A 17,378-nucleotide genomic window follows, 5' to 3' on the forward strand; every position below is an offset into this window, starting at 1 on the left:
GCTTCCGCAGAAACAATGACATCTTGCGTGGACGCAGTGAGGTGGCTTCCGGAGCCGGTTTCATCATCCGTTGTTGTGTCCGCGCTCATTCCCTTTATGGGGCACTATCATCCCTATTAAATGCCATAGAAGTGCCTCCTTAATGTGAAATAATATCTAGGTGATTAGCGACGTTTTTTCACGACCATTTAAAAAAAGCGATCATCGCACGCTGCTTTTCTTCCTTGTACGCTTCTCAGGGGCGGTAATTGGCAATATCCTATAATGACGACATTTCCCCCCCCCCCCCCACACACACACCCATAATACTGATTAAACGCACCATACTGCTCCATACAGCAACAGAAAATAATTGTTCAAAGCAGAATCGTGTAAAGATTTTCATCGCCATTTAAATGTGTAGGTTTGACACCCATATCGTTCTCCTTAGTGGTGTAAATATAGCGGGCCTAGCCCGTGATTTAATTTTAAAGGGAAATCTCACTGCAAGGCAGGGAGGAAGTAGAAAAAGAGAGGTTGCTTACATTATTGCGCATGTGCTACTTTTATATGTACTGTAATCCTGGCTCTTGTCGTTGGAATTCGCGTTATATTCGCCAAGCACTATAATTTACAATTTACAGTGTAAATACACCATTTGCGCAGGTCCGTGTGTTCCAGAGATTAACAGTGAAGGCAGTGTGAGTTCACATCTGAATGAATGAAATTTTCGTAAGATTGTGGATATAAGTGCCCTCTCAACGTCCCCGTCGTTTTTCTGGTTTACTTCGTTGCTTCCAGCATGTGAGCCAAGACAGCATGATTTGCTCTTTTTTGAGTCGACTTAAAGTTGAATTTGAGCATGGTAATATCTGCGCACAAGGCATCGTATTTTCTGAGCTCAACGACGCGGCTTTATGTGAAATGTTACAGCACAGTATCGCAGCTTGCTACAGCCTTTCGTTGTAAACTGTTGGGTGTACATAGATCTTGTTCTCGGCTCTGCTGTTAAAAAAAAATCCATCAAGTTCACACCAGTTCCGTGCCAGGTACTCGCTAGACGGAAGGATGGGAAGTGTCCTAGCAGCTTGGCCAATTCCCCTCAGTGGGTACGCGTCATTATCTCCTTGAGGACCACAACAAGAACAATAGTTCTAGCCGTCCTTCCTGAAATGGCCAAGGACAAGTAGCAAACTACGGTCAAGTTTTAAAGCCAAACCTCCAGCCACGGTTTGAGGAAGGCTTCATTCATGTCTCCGTGCAAGCTAAGCTCCAAGCAAGGCCATAAGCAAGGCTTCGTGCAAGTCTTTCAGCAATGCACCGAGCAAGGCACCGAGCAAGGCTTAACCCGATGCACCGGTGAAGAGTCCGAGCAAGGCTGCCAGCAAGGCTCCTAGCAAGATGTCAAGCAAGACAACGAGCAAGACATCTGAGGTGACACAACGATAAGGCATTGATACCTTCTTATCACAAACGCGTTCGTGATGGTAGGCATGGCGCGGCCGATTCTGCTCTTCAAATAATATTATGCATGCGCTCTGTGAAATGTGGACCGCAATATCTCTGCAGAGCAGTTATTTAGGAATAAACGACTACGGATTAGCATTCTATGAAGAAAATCCCACCGTTCACTTACCCCTGTAAAATATGCCATTCCAGTGGGACCTAGAACAGATGCTGTAAACTTTTTTGAGCTTCCCTATGTGTAGTTTATCACAACGGAAGACACCTCTAGGTGTTCTATACAGGTATCAATTTGTGAAATAAATGGTGCTGAAAAGGTCGGGACATCGATTGCTGAACTGCTACTGCTGCACTTTTATGCATCAAAAATAAGAAACATCGCAAGATTTCTTTCCGCAAAAGTGTGACCCAAAGTGTTAAAATTGTCCCGCTGTGTTCCGAAAAATTAAATGGCTCTTGGCTTAGATGTAGAGAAAACGCATATTCGGAGGAGACGCGTGCATTATCATGCTAATAGAGAATCGATCTGATGCATATTTGCACATCACACTAGACACTCACTAAGAAAGGGTTCGAAAAAAATGCACATAAATACTCACTGCCACTCCGTTTCTGAAGGGTGCTAAGATCATGCATTCATTCATGAGCTATTCGCTGCCCATGAGGTCAGGACGCAATCTCCTCCAGAGGTTTTAATCATTACAGTAATTGGGAACTGATTCTGCATTCCAGAATCTGATAGCATTTTTGCAGTGTTTGGATATTTGTCCTACACTTGCGAACTTCGCAAATGCTGCCTGCGCTGCATGCAATATTTATTTCTTCACAACTTCTATGTATTTTTATAGGTTTTAGGAGTTCATTTACACGCCACTTGTAGCGTGGAAAACATGTAAAGAATGAAGAGAAGGAAAAGGGTTCGCTATCTAGGTAATGCAGGACAATTCGTCCAGGTGGTGAACAACGTGAATACATAGTGGTACGTGACCATTTAGCGGCTTTACGACTTGCAGAATTAATACTCGTATGTCTTAGTTTTGCAAGCGTTGACAAAGAACTCGACAAGCAGAAAGGTCTCAAAACTGGCTCTTAGTATATTGGGCCGTTCTTTTCTGCTTGCACTATCCTTCCTCAGTTATGTGAACTGTGGGTCGCATTTTAATATCAACGAACCTGCCATGTCGTCTATTTTTCGGAGAGTAGTTCTTATGGGCATAGAATTAATAAAACCTGTAATTACAGCATTTGTTTTCATGAACAACCTAGCTGAAGCTTTTTTTTTCTTCCTTGATTTTCTATATTTCGTTACTTCTTTCCCATTTCTTCTGATATATTGCAGTTCCACCCTGCTGAAATTCGTTTTCTGGATTAAAGTATCTGTAAATAAATAGAATAGTATTCTTTGTTTTCTTATTTTTCTTTGTTTTGTTTCTTCCTCCTTACTTTACTTTTTGTTTTCAATTATTTATTTTTTTCCTTTTCATTCCTTCCTTGCGATTCTAAGACGAGATTCTAAGAAGGGAAAAAGCATGTTCAGTAGGAGTGACTGTTTCAAGGAAGCAATTTTTACAACCGGTAAGGTACACACCTGGGAAAAGTTAATGCCGCAGTCTTCTCCTCACGCGCGCTCTCAGATAATAGTTGCGCCTCTGCGCTGGAGTCACTTCGCCCTCTAAAAAGAAGTTAGCGTCTAAAGCCAGACCCCTCGGGAATACGAAGGAAATTGTTTCCTTCTGCCTGTCTGAAAGTGTGGCGGTCTGCTCAGGCGAGGCAGCGCTGAAATACGACGCCGGGAACGCAGGCATCTCTTGGTTCAGTCTTTTCACAGAATACATGCGTCTGTACAGATTCAGGTGGGAATGAAAGTTTTGCGAGCAAAGTTTGCTTGTGACGTCAGAGTTTTAGCTGCGGCATGCTGGTACCACTCACTGGGACTTTTTTGCTTTTCGTTTGTGCACTCAAGATTGGCCATAGATTGAATTCAGTACCGCAGTTAAGATAGACCAATCTTCGAGCCCGAGGAACTCCAGGTTGTTTTTTCTACTGTTTAACGTGTTCATAAAACGTGGTGGTTCATTGTGATGGCTCAACGTGATTGTAAATTTCAACGTTGAGGATGTTGCTTAGTACATTGCCATGAAACTGAACTTTTAAAGATGTCTTTTATTCGGCATTACCTTTCCTTTCCTAGGTGATGGAGGCGGTGGGAGCGAATTCCTTTCTTCCTCAGGGAAAAGAGACAGCATGAGCAAGCATAGTTTTATAGGCAGCAGCTAGTTTGCAATCAGGCCTTAAAACGGCTCCAGCTCATTGTGCAAAACAATACTGAACTGGCAACTTGATATGTAAGTCGTTACTGACGTTGTGAGAAAGTGCGTCCTGATACACGAGACGGCTGACAATATAATCTGCAATGTGTGAAGAAAACGCGGAAAACAAGATCTTCTAATGTGTTTACAACGTATCATACAGTAAGATACCCACTATTTCATCAATGTTTCAAACTACAGCTAGATTTTCAAGCAGACTGAATGGAAGCAATCGAGATGAGCAAAGTTCACGCAAGCAACACGGCAGGAAGATAGAAGCGCGTTTAATAAAGTGCGGTGCCAGTAAAGCTAATCGGCTCCACATGGAAACTTTATTTATTTATTTATTTATTTATTTATTTATTTATTTATTTATTTATTTATTTATTTATTTATTTATTTATTTATTTATTTATTTATTTATTTATTTATTTATTTATTTATTTATTTATTTATTTATTTATTTATTTATTTATTTATTTATTTATTTATTTATTTCAGTACCCTCAGGGCCCGAGGGCATTACAGAGGGGAGTGGGGTACAATAGACAAAATAACAAAGGAACAGCAGTAAGAAGTAACACAAAAATGTGAACAAGAATATGGCTCGCGCAAATCAGTAGGTTACAGCAAATACAATCAAACAAATTAACAGTCATTTAACACGAAATTATGAGCAAAGAATAAAAGTAAGCATAAAAGTAAGCATACCACGCAGACCAGGTCTGTTTTAACTACCACATAAGCTGAAAAGAATAAACGGCAGGGCGCAGGAATTACTTGTACATTGTTACCATCAAGTTAGTTAAAGCCGATTTAAACACAGAATGGTCACTTATTTCGAAGACCGATCGGGGAAGGTGATTACATTGTGCCGATGTGCTGGGGATGAATGAGTTGTAAAAGTGGTTTGCTTGGCATGAAAGAATACCAACTTTATGACGATGATCGATCCGAGCTCAAAAGTTGCAAGGTGGCGTTATAAATTTTCTCTTAAGGATGGCGTTGTCGTAGTAAATCTTATGGAATAGACAAAGGCGGGATATATTTCTACGTTGCGATAGTAGTGGGAGTGATAAGCTTGATTTTATGGCACTGACACTAGAGTTACGGTGATAATTCGAGAGAATGAAACGGGCCGCACGGTTCTGCATAGATTCGAGTAGGTATATTAGTGTCTCTTGATAGGGGTCCCAGATAGACGCAGCATATTCTAGTTTACTACGAACCAACGACTTGTAGAGAAGCAGTTTTACGGAGCTAAAAGAAAGATTAAAGTTACGGCGTATGTAGCCCAGCATGCGGTTAACGTTATTGCTTACATAGTCTATGTGTACTTTCCAAAAAAGAATATGGAAAATGAAGACACCTAAATATTTGTAAAAAGGCACAGACTCAAGGCTGCAAATATTAAGACGATATGAAGGCAATGTGGTGTTACGCCGAGAAACCCGCATGTACTTGCACTTTTTCATGTTTAGTTCCATGTTCCATTTGTTAGTCCATTCAAGAGCATGATCAGTATCCGATTGAAGAAGAGCTATATCAGAGTCACTGTTAATTTCGCGGTATATGACGCAGTCATGGGCAAAAAGATTTATTGTTGAACATAGATTGTCAGGTAAGTCATTGATATATATAAGAAAAAGCAGAGGCCCTAGAACAGAGCCTTGTGGTACTCCAGATCCAACTGGGAAAGTGAAGGAAGAACTTCATCTTAGAAATCAGTGTGCCGTGCTCCGAAACCAATTTCGGTAATTCACGGCGTGAACTCTCCATGCGTATAGGATAGCTTATCAGTCTATTGCCTCAATTACCGCTACGTGTACCCGTGCAGACTTTCCGTGGAGGCCATGTGAAGAGCTTAATGTTCTGCAAACATTTTCAAATAAACTTCAAGGAGATTTTCTTAGCTGCGGATACAAATTGTACGCACAATGTGGTCACTCTTGAGCTTGAGTGAAAATCTGTGGCCACAAATACTGTCTCTCCGGTATGTTTGTGGAGAAAAGTGATTGCGTCCTTCTAGATGGCTGCTGTGCCTATACTCTGGCTGCGCGTTGCTCTTGTTCAAGCAGCACAATGTACACATCATTGGAAAGCATAATGCACACTCTGTCAATTGATGCACACCGCTATAGGGTAGCTCCATTATCAACTGCACAAGAGGTGGCATTGCAGATGACGAATTCGGTAGTTTCGTTGATATGGCCTACTTAAAGAACTTTTTGGAAGAAATTTCTTCACTAATGTCACTTTCGTCTGCCCAATGTATATATTAGCTGTTTGTCTAGTACCAAACGGTTTCAGAATGTTCTTTTGTTGAATTGTATTTGATCGAAGGCCTTTTAAACATATCAAAATGTGGCTATTTTGGGCAAAAACATCTGCTCTGTATCGAGGTGCACAGCAGCAATATATTTATCGCTTGGGGCAAACAATATAATAATGCAATGTGTGAAGTTTAATAAACCTACCTCTATAACATCGTTCTTAATTGCCTTTTCAATTTGATCATTTCTGAAATACTGACTCACGATCAGAATTTTTTGTTTTTATAGACGAATTGGTTGTAGACAAGTATCAAGATATTATTATATTCTTATAAATATTTTCGCCAGATAACAATACTGAGAGTAGAACTCTCTCCTTTGGCGGGAATTCGTATTTTAGGTTAGCTAAGAAAGCCAGACCGGAATCTGATGTTGCGAAATTCAGCGCTCCAAATAGCCAGGCTACCTCGCCTGGAGTTTATATACTAAACTTTATGAAAAACCCTGAGCACGACCATTGCCTTGACGGATAGAAGATAAGTTCCGCCGCCAAGCAACCCTAAATCCGCCTCGTGCGGTCGAAGCCCATCTGTGGTCCTTTTTCCTTATATACAAGGTGGGGTCAATGACCCATTTTTCAAGCATTTAAACATAAAGAAGCGAGCGCCAGACCAGGAAAAAATTTGTACTTTTTGTATCGCTGGTGGGTACCCGGCGGCACTGGCGATCGAACCGCGCACCTAGTCGAGCTATTTTTGCAAAGATGTGCGAATATCTGAATGCGATAGATTTTCAGCTCGTTCGCTTGTTTGAACACAAAACTAAGCTAAAGAATAAAAGTCTCAATCTTGAGGAGTGCCACTTTGTTGCCTAGCATCGCGTAATGATGCTCGCTAATTGCGTTTCACAACAGTTTAGCCATACTTGAGGATTCATCTTTCATCAGCAGTGCACTCTACTGCGGGTCTCTAAGTGCTTACTTTGTTTTACCAGGAAAATATTGCAATGCGTTTCCTTCTTGCCATGACATTCAAGAATGCTGTTCAGCCATTCATTGGAAGTCATTTACTTAAGCTGCCGAAGTAACAGTTATTCTTTACACAAGAGATAATCACTGGAACTACAAAAAGAGTGCACTAAAGGGGCAAACATTACTGTAAATAGGACGTAACGACTAAAACTGCAACAGACACAATACGGAGGCAGGCGACAACACAGGGCGGTACGCAAAACCTTGGAGTTACCGGAATTCTAAGTGAAATTCCTTCGCAGACTGTCCACACTTTCCTGAGGGCAGGATGCTCTCTGCAGCCGGTGTCTTGTTAGCTACCCTCTGCACACAAGCTTAGCCGTTTAGCCTCACCAACTGGCCTAGAACTTTACTTTTCTTAGTTACTGCAATACAATTTTTCAAACCATGTCAAATGCATGCGCTCCTGTAGCCCGCAATGTTACTTTTTATATCAGAATGCTACGGTGAATAATTATTTTAAAAAATTTATTGGGAAGCTTCTTTGCCCTCAAGCTTTTCCCGTGCACTGGAAGAAAAGGAGTGGTTGCAGTATCTCGGATATGTGAGAAGGTGGGGTGCATATATCTGGTGCGATAAGTACAAGCTGAAAAATTAAGGAAAGATCACAAGTTGCTCGACAATCGCTGATTGTTTGGGCGAAAAACAAGGAAAATTTCCACATTAGTCGTGACGAAGTATCTGGAGGTAAGATAAAAAGGAACATCTTTTTGTATTAGTCTCGGTGGAAACTTGAAGTGCAAGCAAAGAAATTTGTTTTTCATGCATGAACAGAATTAGTTTTTATGTCGTGACCTTCCCGACATATTCGGAATCGAAAACACGCACACATACATGCACAAACATGAACAGAAGAGCCAGTATATACGCCATCACTCAGGAAGCTTCCAGTCGGGACCCATTTTGGCGCTTGGAGCAATCGACGCGTTCCGGCACTGATCGATTCCTGCCTGCACCACAAAGAGGTAAACACTAGTGGCGTGCTACCGCAACATTTCCGCGGGCACAAGATGAAAGAGCGGCCCAACGCTTGGAAGGTGACGTTGGTAAGGAAACGTATTTCATTCCGGAGCTACAGACATTGTCGCATTCCCCTGAAGGAAAAGACGCTGCACTTGTCGAGGCGCAGAAGCAATTATTTCTCTCATCGATTGCGCTCCCTTTCCTCATACGCTGTCAAAAAGGTTTGTACCTTGCTTCGGGAAGTTGTTTCGTAAATTGCGATATTTACCTCGAACACTCTTTAAAAGAAACTTTCTGTAAGCAGAGCTTCGCCTTAGACAGTCCGCCGACACTTTGCCGGTTGTTGATTGTCACGAATTGCAGGTGACGTGACCGTGATGAGGTCAAGGGCTATGACGTGACCTTGATGAGATCATGGATGATCACGTGACTGCCCCTCCTCTCCTCCGCCTTACGATACTACCGCTCGACACGTTACCATGAGCTTGTTGCGATCGTTCTTGAAGCCCAAGCAGCAGTCCGGCCCGCCTATTGCGGCCGCGGTAATAACGAATGGTCGCTGTTTACGAATACGACTCGTGCTACGGTCAAAGTATGTACTAGGGCAATTTAATTGCGTCCCAGGTACAACGAAAAACTGTGGCCCCGCAACTCGGTTCGAGCGAACGAGCAGGCCCTGCCAACTCAGTCCTGCAGTCGAAAACCCCGCTTCTTGCAGGATCGGTCTCCAAGCCTTACTGACGACCCTGCCCTCAACCTCCCATTCTACGGAGAGAAAGCGGTATTCCAAAAAACCAAAATTAAAGCGCAAAGTACAATTATCAACAAATTAAGCGTGAACAGCAAACTGACCAAATATTAACCGGTGGAAGCAAAATATGAGCGCTGGTTAATTGCACTTCGAAAGAGCAAATGCTCTCCTTCTGCAATGTTAATGAACTTTGCTTGCCTGCTTGTATTTTAACGCGACAGCATTAAGAAGGCCGTGTCGAGAAAAATCGGGCATCGGCATCGGCGTCCCTGACCGTGAGTGGGAAATCCCCATAGAAGCAACCTAGGACGTAGGTGGGCCAGTCAGGTCATGTGACCCTTGGGCGTCATCACAACCTGCCCATCGGATTGTGAGCGAACTGCGCCGTGGCAGGCGGCAGTTAAATTAACAAAGGGTCACGACAGGTTGCTCTGGAACAGCAACATGGGTCGTACAAGTGCCAACCGCTGGCAGCACCTGCCATGGCAGGGCGTCGGTGCACCGTTTTACCGCTGCACCACTGCGCCAGAAGTGGTACGAAGCTCCTAGAAATCTATGAATGTTAAACGGAGAATTAACAATTCTGCATATATGGGGCATTAATTGATTCGCTATCGCGTAAATCTTTTAAGGTAGGGCTTAAGTGTCCCCCCCCCCCAATTTTTTCTTCCCAGGTTCTAATATGTTCGTGCTTTTAGGTTATGATTTCAGTTTACTTGCTCGCGTTTCATTTTTGCTTATAGTAAGGAATGCTGCAAAATTTGTACTCGATGCGGCCGTCGAAAACACATGACTTGAAAACCGACAGGTAGCGCTGGAAAAAATGGCAGCAAGGTTCACGTGCCCGCCCTTCTGTACACGACCACGACGCCAGTTATCGGCGGCTACCGTTTGTCATATGGAAGACTCGCAAGAAGCTGTGCGTTCCAAGCTTAGTTGCCGTACGCTGCAGGTGCCACATAAATGCCTCGATATTACGCGAGTTTTTACTGCGTATTCAGTACTTGTATCGTAATTAGAAAATGGCGGCGTCTGTCTGTCGACTTGGGGAATGGCGCCTCGATCGTCCAGAAAGAGCTGCCCATCACACAGCGCACCCTCCAAGCTGTAGGACTACCACTACCAGCCGTCCTGCCTTCGCCCTTGAAAAGCCCCTGAAGCAGAAGAACAAAAAAGCGACCGAGAAATCTAATTCGAGGATTCTGCAGAAAACACAGCTGCCCTCCAGAAGCATCATCCACCAGCCACTTCCTAACCCCACCGCCTAGATAAGGTGGCTGCCCACCCACTCAAAGCCACCCTCGAGCCATCTGCATCCCCCAGAAGCACCGCTCACCTCCGCCCACGCTTCACCATCCAGAAATATTCTGTCAGCTGTGTGAAGCCACTGCTCAGAGCAAACGATCAAAGCAATCACCGAGGGTAAATCCTACTACAATAAAACTTCGACCGCGGCTAGTTGGTGCATGATATTCTCATGGTAAACGATCAGCGCAAACACTAGACAATCCACGAAGAAGACAGAAAAAGAAGGACAAGTGCTACACTAACTACTGCTTTATTCTTCCTGAAACCACGCATATGTATACCTTTCGTCACCCTTCCGCGATAAAATCAAAAAAGCAAGTCATCTTAGAGAAATTAACGATGGCGTGTACAAGGACAGGGAAGTATCGATAATGAAATCTTCTGCTTTTTTCTCAATGTGATAAGCTTCTAGGGACAACCGCGCGTGTTCTTTTCTTGCTTCTACCACGAATCGACGTCTCTTGGAATCGCAGTGTACAATTGCTGCAATCAATGATGTGCGACACAAGATGTGCACCTTTGTCTACTTTACATTTTACATTTAGCACATGCTCCCTTAATTGCTCATTAATACATCGCCCTGTCTGCCCGATGTAAGTCTTTTCACATGAAAGAGAGAAGGCATACACAACTCCAATGGAGCGTTGGAGGAAGGGTGACCTGTACCTGATTTGACAGCCATGCCTCCCATAACCGCACATGCGGGAGCACAGCATTTGAAGCTTGCTCGGCACGGAAAACACCTGAGGTACACCATGCTGGTTTGCACGTGCGATGATGGATGCCTATGTCTGCAAATTTCGTTTCTATGTCCTTAACTAAATCCAACTCATCAGACACTCACCGTAGGACTCATGATCAGCTTTCTTTCACTCATCTTCGAGTGAACACTGCGTCACCAACTTGGTCCGAATGCCAGTGCAATGCAGAACCCTAGCTCAATAAAGGTGTCTCCCGCACCTTCAGATTTTTTTCAACCCTTATTCTTACGGACTAGGAGGCAGGCTATAGAAATTACACACTCGCAGCACACTTGCCGCCCGCATCCTCAGGAACATACACCCAGCTCATAGAATCCAAAACCTGGTGTGGGTACCTGACCATCGCCGGGTGGTCGCGACCGAGTGGGCAAACAAAGTCGCCTGAGCGTTTTCCTCCGGGACCCTCCATGACCCTTGAAAAACACTCCCACTCAAACATGTTCAGTGCCTAGCACGTGTTAACTCTTCTTCTCCGGCTAAGAGCCCAAGACAAAACTAAGGAAGTACACATCCGACAACTTCAAACGCACAAATTCTCACATTTATTCAAATTACATGCCACAGACCCTGACTTCTTTTATCGAGAGTACCGCTTGTGTGGCGAGATCTCCAATCTATATCATATTGTCAGGGCCTGTAAGGTCAATCTTAAATAAATGGGCATCTGTGAGGCAGAGTGGTGGGAAGTGACTATGACAAGCTCACAGCTCGAGGATCAAGTGCCGCTCCTCCGCCGACCAAGGCCAACCGCATCAACCAAAGGACTCCGGACTAGGGGCTCCGAATACGTCAACACCACCCTCCTAACGTGTAAATACCACATTTTCGCCACCACCACCACCTTACTATACCGAGGCTCTGTATTCCACTTTGGGCCCCAGGGGTCAAGATCTCGGACATTTCTCTGAGAAAAACGAAGGCTGTCGGCAGGAATGCGACGGAATTGTCTCTGAGACTTTGTTTCATAGTTCGAGAGATGGGTTTTTTATTGTACATATATTAGTTGGCACACATCGCCAGTCTTTGACCCACTATTACAGTTCGCCCAGGCGGAGAGGGGCCTTGCTGGCTTCAATGAATACATGTTTCAACAATAGGTCCACTCACATGCACTGTCCTTTGTTTATGCCTGTTATACGTAGTGGCACAGACAGGGTTTAATAGTTTACATTCTTTTTAGGCTGCCCCACCATACTTTTTGTCCTTCGTTTATGGCGTCCTCGACTGAGCCGACTTTAGCAGCGGCCCAGATGCCGTCACTAAAATTCTTATCGATGTCGCAGTGGTCTGTGAAGGCGAGATGGTCGGCATCCTCGAGAATCCACTATGCTTGGTGACGTAAGCAAGCCGGGCTTCTTCTCCAGCGAGTGAACACAAAACACGACAGAGAGGAAGAAGGCAGTACGGAGGGCAGCCTCGGCCACTTCGTGGTCCCTGACAACGGTAAGAGTCCAGAGGAGGGTGATAGGTAAACCCTTTTATATCAGCCACATATTTCTCGGCCCTGGTAGAGTCTACGCGTCCTCTCCGTGCTCAGCTCATTCCAACAGAAGAGAGGCAAAGCTTATGGTCTCGCACTGGCTCCGACTTCTCATCTTTGCACGTGGTAACAGTGCCATCGATCTTGTCAGGCGGTCGTCGTGGTTTCCTGCGCCGTCTCCTGTGTGCGCATGCGCAGTATACGCTCACGAAAGTCACCAGCGTGGCTGCGAGGAAGCAACCCACCACGAGCACAGTCATGGTCAGTGTCCAGCGTCCGCGCTGCGTGGTTCTCTTGAAATCTGCAAACAAATGGGGCCGCGCGCATAATTAATGGAGCCTCAGACGGTTCTGAAGGTGTCTTTAAACTTGCGCCTCATGTTTTGTGGAATTTTGCATCTACATAGCGTTGAAAAAAGATAATGGACATGCGTAGTGCAAAGAAAAATCTCATAGAGGCTCGAAAACGTTAATAAAATAAAACCGCTATTAAGCATTTTGCAAGTATATTTAACTCATTATATCCTTCGTACAACATCAAATCAATGCAATGCCTTTGTATTAGACATACTGTCAACATGAATGGCGTGCTTTAGGCAACAAGTGGCAGTATCAGAAAAAAAAAGAAATTAGAAAAACAATGTTAATTATTTGTGAATAAGAGGTGGTTACATAAAGCAGAGAGGGTAGCGTGGTGTAATGGCGGCTATCTTTTTGTTTATTCGATGCACTGCCAACTACACGAGAATGTCCGTAAGTTTCAGGAGTGCTGAGGGTTCACTGAATCTTAAGAGCCATCGTCAAAGCAGTGGAAGCGGCTGAACACGATTTTGTAGGCAAAATTTATGCTTATGCATTTCTTGTTTGTTTGTTTTTTGCTGAAATGCGTACTCTCGTTCAAGACCCTGATGTGCCCTTAGGCACATCAGGGCACACCGCTTAGGAAGCCAGTCAACAGCCACGCAGCTGTAGCATTTATTGCTTCAGCCTATGTGGCATATCTAAGTCACAATAGCCAGCGTCTGGGCTTTTAGTATTAGTCAAGCGTTATGCAAAACAAGACAAAAACAAAAATAAAACGAATGCATAACCAAAGGCTCACCTCCTCTTTCCGTGAGGGTCTGTGCCGAACTCAGTGTTTGGACGTATGTGCGGTAGCTCGCATCTGGAGGCATCCGAACCACAACAAGGTATTCGGCTGAAGGGCGAAGCCTGGTGACAAACAGGGGACCCATGCCTCGGCTCCAGAAGCTGCGCTCAGAACGGTTGCCTCTCCCCGCGTCGAACACTTCGACTCGTAGCCGCTGTTGATCCCGAAACGTGGCCGTCCTCGTGTCGTTTACAACAGGTGTCCAGCAGGTCAGGGAGAAGGACGTGTCCGTGTAGTTGCCCACGTTGCATGTCAGGCCTGAGAAGCCATCGCCTGCAAGGGAACCACCATGCGTCACCCTTTTTTACTGTGCTAGCAGCGAGTAATCGATGACGTAACGTTCACAGCTTGCTTTGTCAGGCGTGTGTGACGCACCCTAATGCGTGCAATCGAAACATTCGTCTGAAATCTTCCTTTGCACCGAATGAAAAGACATCGCCTTTCTTGTGGCATAGGTCCCTTGTTGAAGCAAAAGCTTGACTTAATAGCTAGTTGGAGGCGAAATTTTATGGGCCGTGTACTGCGCGACGTCAGTGCACGTTAAAAAAGTCCAGGTGGTCGAAATTTCCGGAGCCCTTCATTACGGCGTCCCTCATAGCCTGAGTCGCTTTGGGACGTTAAACCACATAAACCAAACCAATACACTCTTGGCATAGCGCTACACTGGCCTTTTATTTTTGGGATTCAGTTTCATGAGTATTGCCCTCAATACAGCTTCATTTACTGCTCCGCAGTCCCCTTCCAACACAGGAGGATAATCCAGGTACTTAAATTTGAATTTTCTTCTCTGAGCTCATAGATATGCTGTAGCTGGATTTGTTTGAAGAAGATGATGATGATTATGGATTTTTATGACGCAAGGGCATCTATGGCCAAAGAGTGCCATGGCACTCTGTGGCCATTTGTTTGTTGGGAACCAAGGGGGAAATCAGTGAGCAAAAGTAGGACAATATGAGTCAGAAAGGGGGCCAATAAAAGCCGTCTACGAGTGATCGGTTATGGCGACATGGAGTCTGTGCCAGGAGCTATGCAAACGGTTTTATCTCTGTCTTAAAATGGCGTTGTCTTCAATGGAATATAAACTTAGCAAGTGCACCTATCGACATCTTACGACAGACCAACAATGTCATCCGCATCGCTATGGCCAACTATGCACCAAAAAGGGTAAGCGGCACCCGTTGTTGACGATTTCACTCTATTGCCTTGTCTGCACTAATAACACGCGAGCACTGGTCCGGGGAAGCTCCGGATAGATGAAGCAGTTTGCGGCTAATACAATATGCGGCTTCTTTTTTACATACTTTGTATAAATATGCTCGGTAAAATGCCCTGTGCTATATCATTTCGAAATACTTTTTCTACACCATATCTATGCTCCTTTCACTGGCGGGGCACGTTTGACACAAGAGCCGCCGATCATCATTGGTTGGGAGTGAGACTTTAGAGTCGGCCGCCATAAATAACATCCGACCTGGCAAAAGAATGGATCGGGAAACGACTCGTTGCTAAATAAGGGCTGCCTGCCGCCTTTTCTCACAAGAAAATCTTGATATTATTTCACTTGTAGTTACCAGTGTATGGTTTTTTGGCACCCATGTACGCTTGGATCAATGGCGTTTGTTTGAGAAAAGTATGTTGTGGGCGTGCACAACGGCTGCTTGTGTGATTTATACGCTTCCTGTGAGATTCAGTCATACAACCCCGTCCAACAAAGACGCAATAAGCACTTGAATATGTACCCAGTAATACCTGCGTCTTATTTTTTCTTTGTGTTTTTTTGTGAAACTATTCTCTGTCGTAGCATTGAACGCCTTCCTTGATAAGACGTGAAGCATGCGATGAAGGGCGATGCACAAGGAAAGGAAAAGTACTCTTGTGAGCGAACTTGAAACGGCAGCGCTTCGTCTGCATTCCCACAGCGTTCTCAGCCCAGCATGCGAGAGTGGTGTTGAAGAAAGAGGCATTGAAGAAGATCTCCAAGCGGCCAGTATCTGTCACAAGCGGCCTGCGAAACTGGTTCCCACGCAACAGCTGCCCTTTGTAGCTCGACGCCGTGGAAGTCTCGGAGTCGTTCTCTGGCAGCCAGTAGTAGCGCAGGCCATCGCTGGGGTCAGCTCGGACGTTGCAGGTCATGTTGGCGGGCTTGCCTTCTTCCACACTTATCGTAGCCTCCTCTGCACCTTCACATCGGGGCGAATCTGCGCGTTGTGTAATAAACGTTGCGTGTTGAATGGCATGGCAGTTCGTCTTCACGCAGCTAAGCAAGTTGTAGAAATGTAAAGCAAACCATTATACAAAATGTTTTCACGTCTTGAGTTCAGTATTACAGAAGGTCTCTACTGCGCGTCAGAATGACGCGAGGATAATCAGCTACAAGAAAATAAACGTAAACATAAAAATGAGGGCAATAAATACATTAGTAGACTACACGCATAATTTTCAATATTGTCACAATGCGGGACGAGGACAAAGCAGACCTAAATTGAAACATTTAAAGACACTACGCATTCTTTATGCATACAGCTCTTCTCACAGTACATACATCGCACGCGGATGTGGAGTGGCTTGCTATCGACCTTCTCTCCACCACTTCTGGTCACGGTGCACGTGTAATTTCCGCTGTGCCTCGGATCCACTCGGCGGATCACGAGGTAGCGTGACGTCACCACTGTGTCTTCGGCTGGTGCTGTACCGAGCTCGCGACCATCTTGACTCCAACTGACATCGCTGACTCCTGAAGCCGTGACGACTGAGCACTCCATGTACACATCGGCACCCTCGGTGATGTGATTGGCGTTCAGACCGGTACCTAGTTTGATATTCACTTCAGGCTTATCTGCGTAATGAACAAACATGTGCAAAGAAAAGAGTTAACAGGACCAATCAATTAAATATCACTCTCGATGACACATGCCTGGGATGAAAAGCGAATTTATTGCGGGCACTCTACTTCAAAGAGCTACTAAATATGGTATTTCTAACCTGATTTCTAACTCACTTTCTTTCGTGGCGGCAGTGAGGAAAAAGGTTTTTTGGTTTCGTGGTGAGGGAGTCGGTGTGCGATTTCTACAATCACATGAAGCTCTTTTCCTCTTCCCTCTTTTCACTTCTTAATCCATCTTTCATAGCGAATTTCAGCGACCGAAAGTGAGGTGGTTACCACACCTTTCCTTTCACCATAATCCTATATTCCTCCACGGGCCTCATTGTTCCTCACAGTCAACACCAACGTTTATAAACGTCGAGACCAAAGGCTGAAAACTTACTTGAGATATTCACAGTGAGGTAGCGACGAACCACACCTTTATTTTCAGGCAGGTATTCATTGCTTGCACGACACTCGAGCTGTTTGCCCGAGTGCTCTAAAGACGGAAGGAGAAGCACGCTAGCCGTAACGTAGCCCTCGGTGCGAGTATGACTCAGGCTTTCGTCCAACATCCGTCCATCTAAGAACCACGTGACTTGGGCTTGCGGCCGACTTCCGTTCACTTGGCATTCGAAGCTGCTGGGAGTGGGAAAACCCGAATCCCAGTCGTCTTTAGATTCTTTGTTAGATGGTCGGGAAGCCGCAGAAAGGTCGTGCGATGAGGCTGTTCCTGGAGCATCCGCTGTCTGGTCGGGTACCAGCATCGAAGCCCTTGTCGGAGACGCAAACCCATTCGGGAAACCGGCCGTTGCAGAAGCAGCCAACATCACCCAGCCGGAAGCGTCGTTTTTGACGGGTGGCCAGCTCCAGAGCACAACGTCCTTGGGCGCTACTGGGAAGGGCGTGTCAAAAAAAAATGCGTAGATGTTGACGCTCAATCGCTTGATCTAAACCATCGAGCCTTTTGTTGCCTTTTAGTTTCTGGTAATAACCTAAGTGCGCGAAAATGATGCGTCATTAGATAAGCTAGCACACCAACAAGGGT

At 45.0% G+C, this 17,378-nt stretch overlaps 1 protein-coding gene across 1 annotated transcript; it reads right to left on the reverse strand.

Annotated features, from left to right (window-relative positions):
• Positions 1–11,801: 11,801 nt before the first annotated feature.
• LOC144107469 (uncharacterized) lies at positions 11,802–17,219 on the reverse strand. Its single transcript, XM_077640483.1, has 5 exons — positions 16,734–17,219; positions 16,010–16,303; positions 15,339–15,665; positions 13,420–13,740; positions 11,802–12,619 (listed from the first exon to the last, which is right to left on the reverse strand). Exons 1-5 carry the CDS (start codon positions 17,158–17,160, stop codon positions 12,372–12,374), a joined length of 1,617 nt encoding a protein of 538 aa, XP_077496609.1. The 5' UTR covers positions 17,161–17,219; the 3' UTR covers positions 11,802–12,371.
• Positions 17,220–17,378: the final 159 nt, after the last annotated feature.

This window comes from Amblyomma americanum, chromosome 10, assembly GCF_052857255.1.
Source record: "Amblyomma americanum isolate KBUSLIRL-KWMA chromosome 10, ASM5285725v1, whole genome shotgun sequence".
Taxonomy (NCBI): Eukaryota; Metazoa; Arthropoda; class Arachnida; order Ixodida; family Ixodidae; genus Amblyomma; species Amblyomma americanum.

Bases quoted from the DNA above. Each gene is read 5' to 3' on its own strand.
- LOC144107469 (XM_077640483.1), bottom strand. From the start codon at position 17,160: ATGTTGGCTGCTTCTGCAACGGCCGGTTTCCCGAATGGGTTTGCGTCT. The intron at 15,666-16,009 runs GTATGTACTGTG...CACAACGCGCAG, and splicing joins ACTCCACATCCGCGTGCGAT to ATTCGCCCCGATGTGAAGGT. The intron at 13,741-15,338 runs GTACTTTTCCTT...GTTCCCTTGCAG, and splicing joins TTTCAAGTTCGCTCACAAGA to GCGATGGCTTCTCAGGCCTG.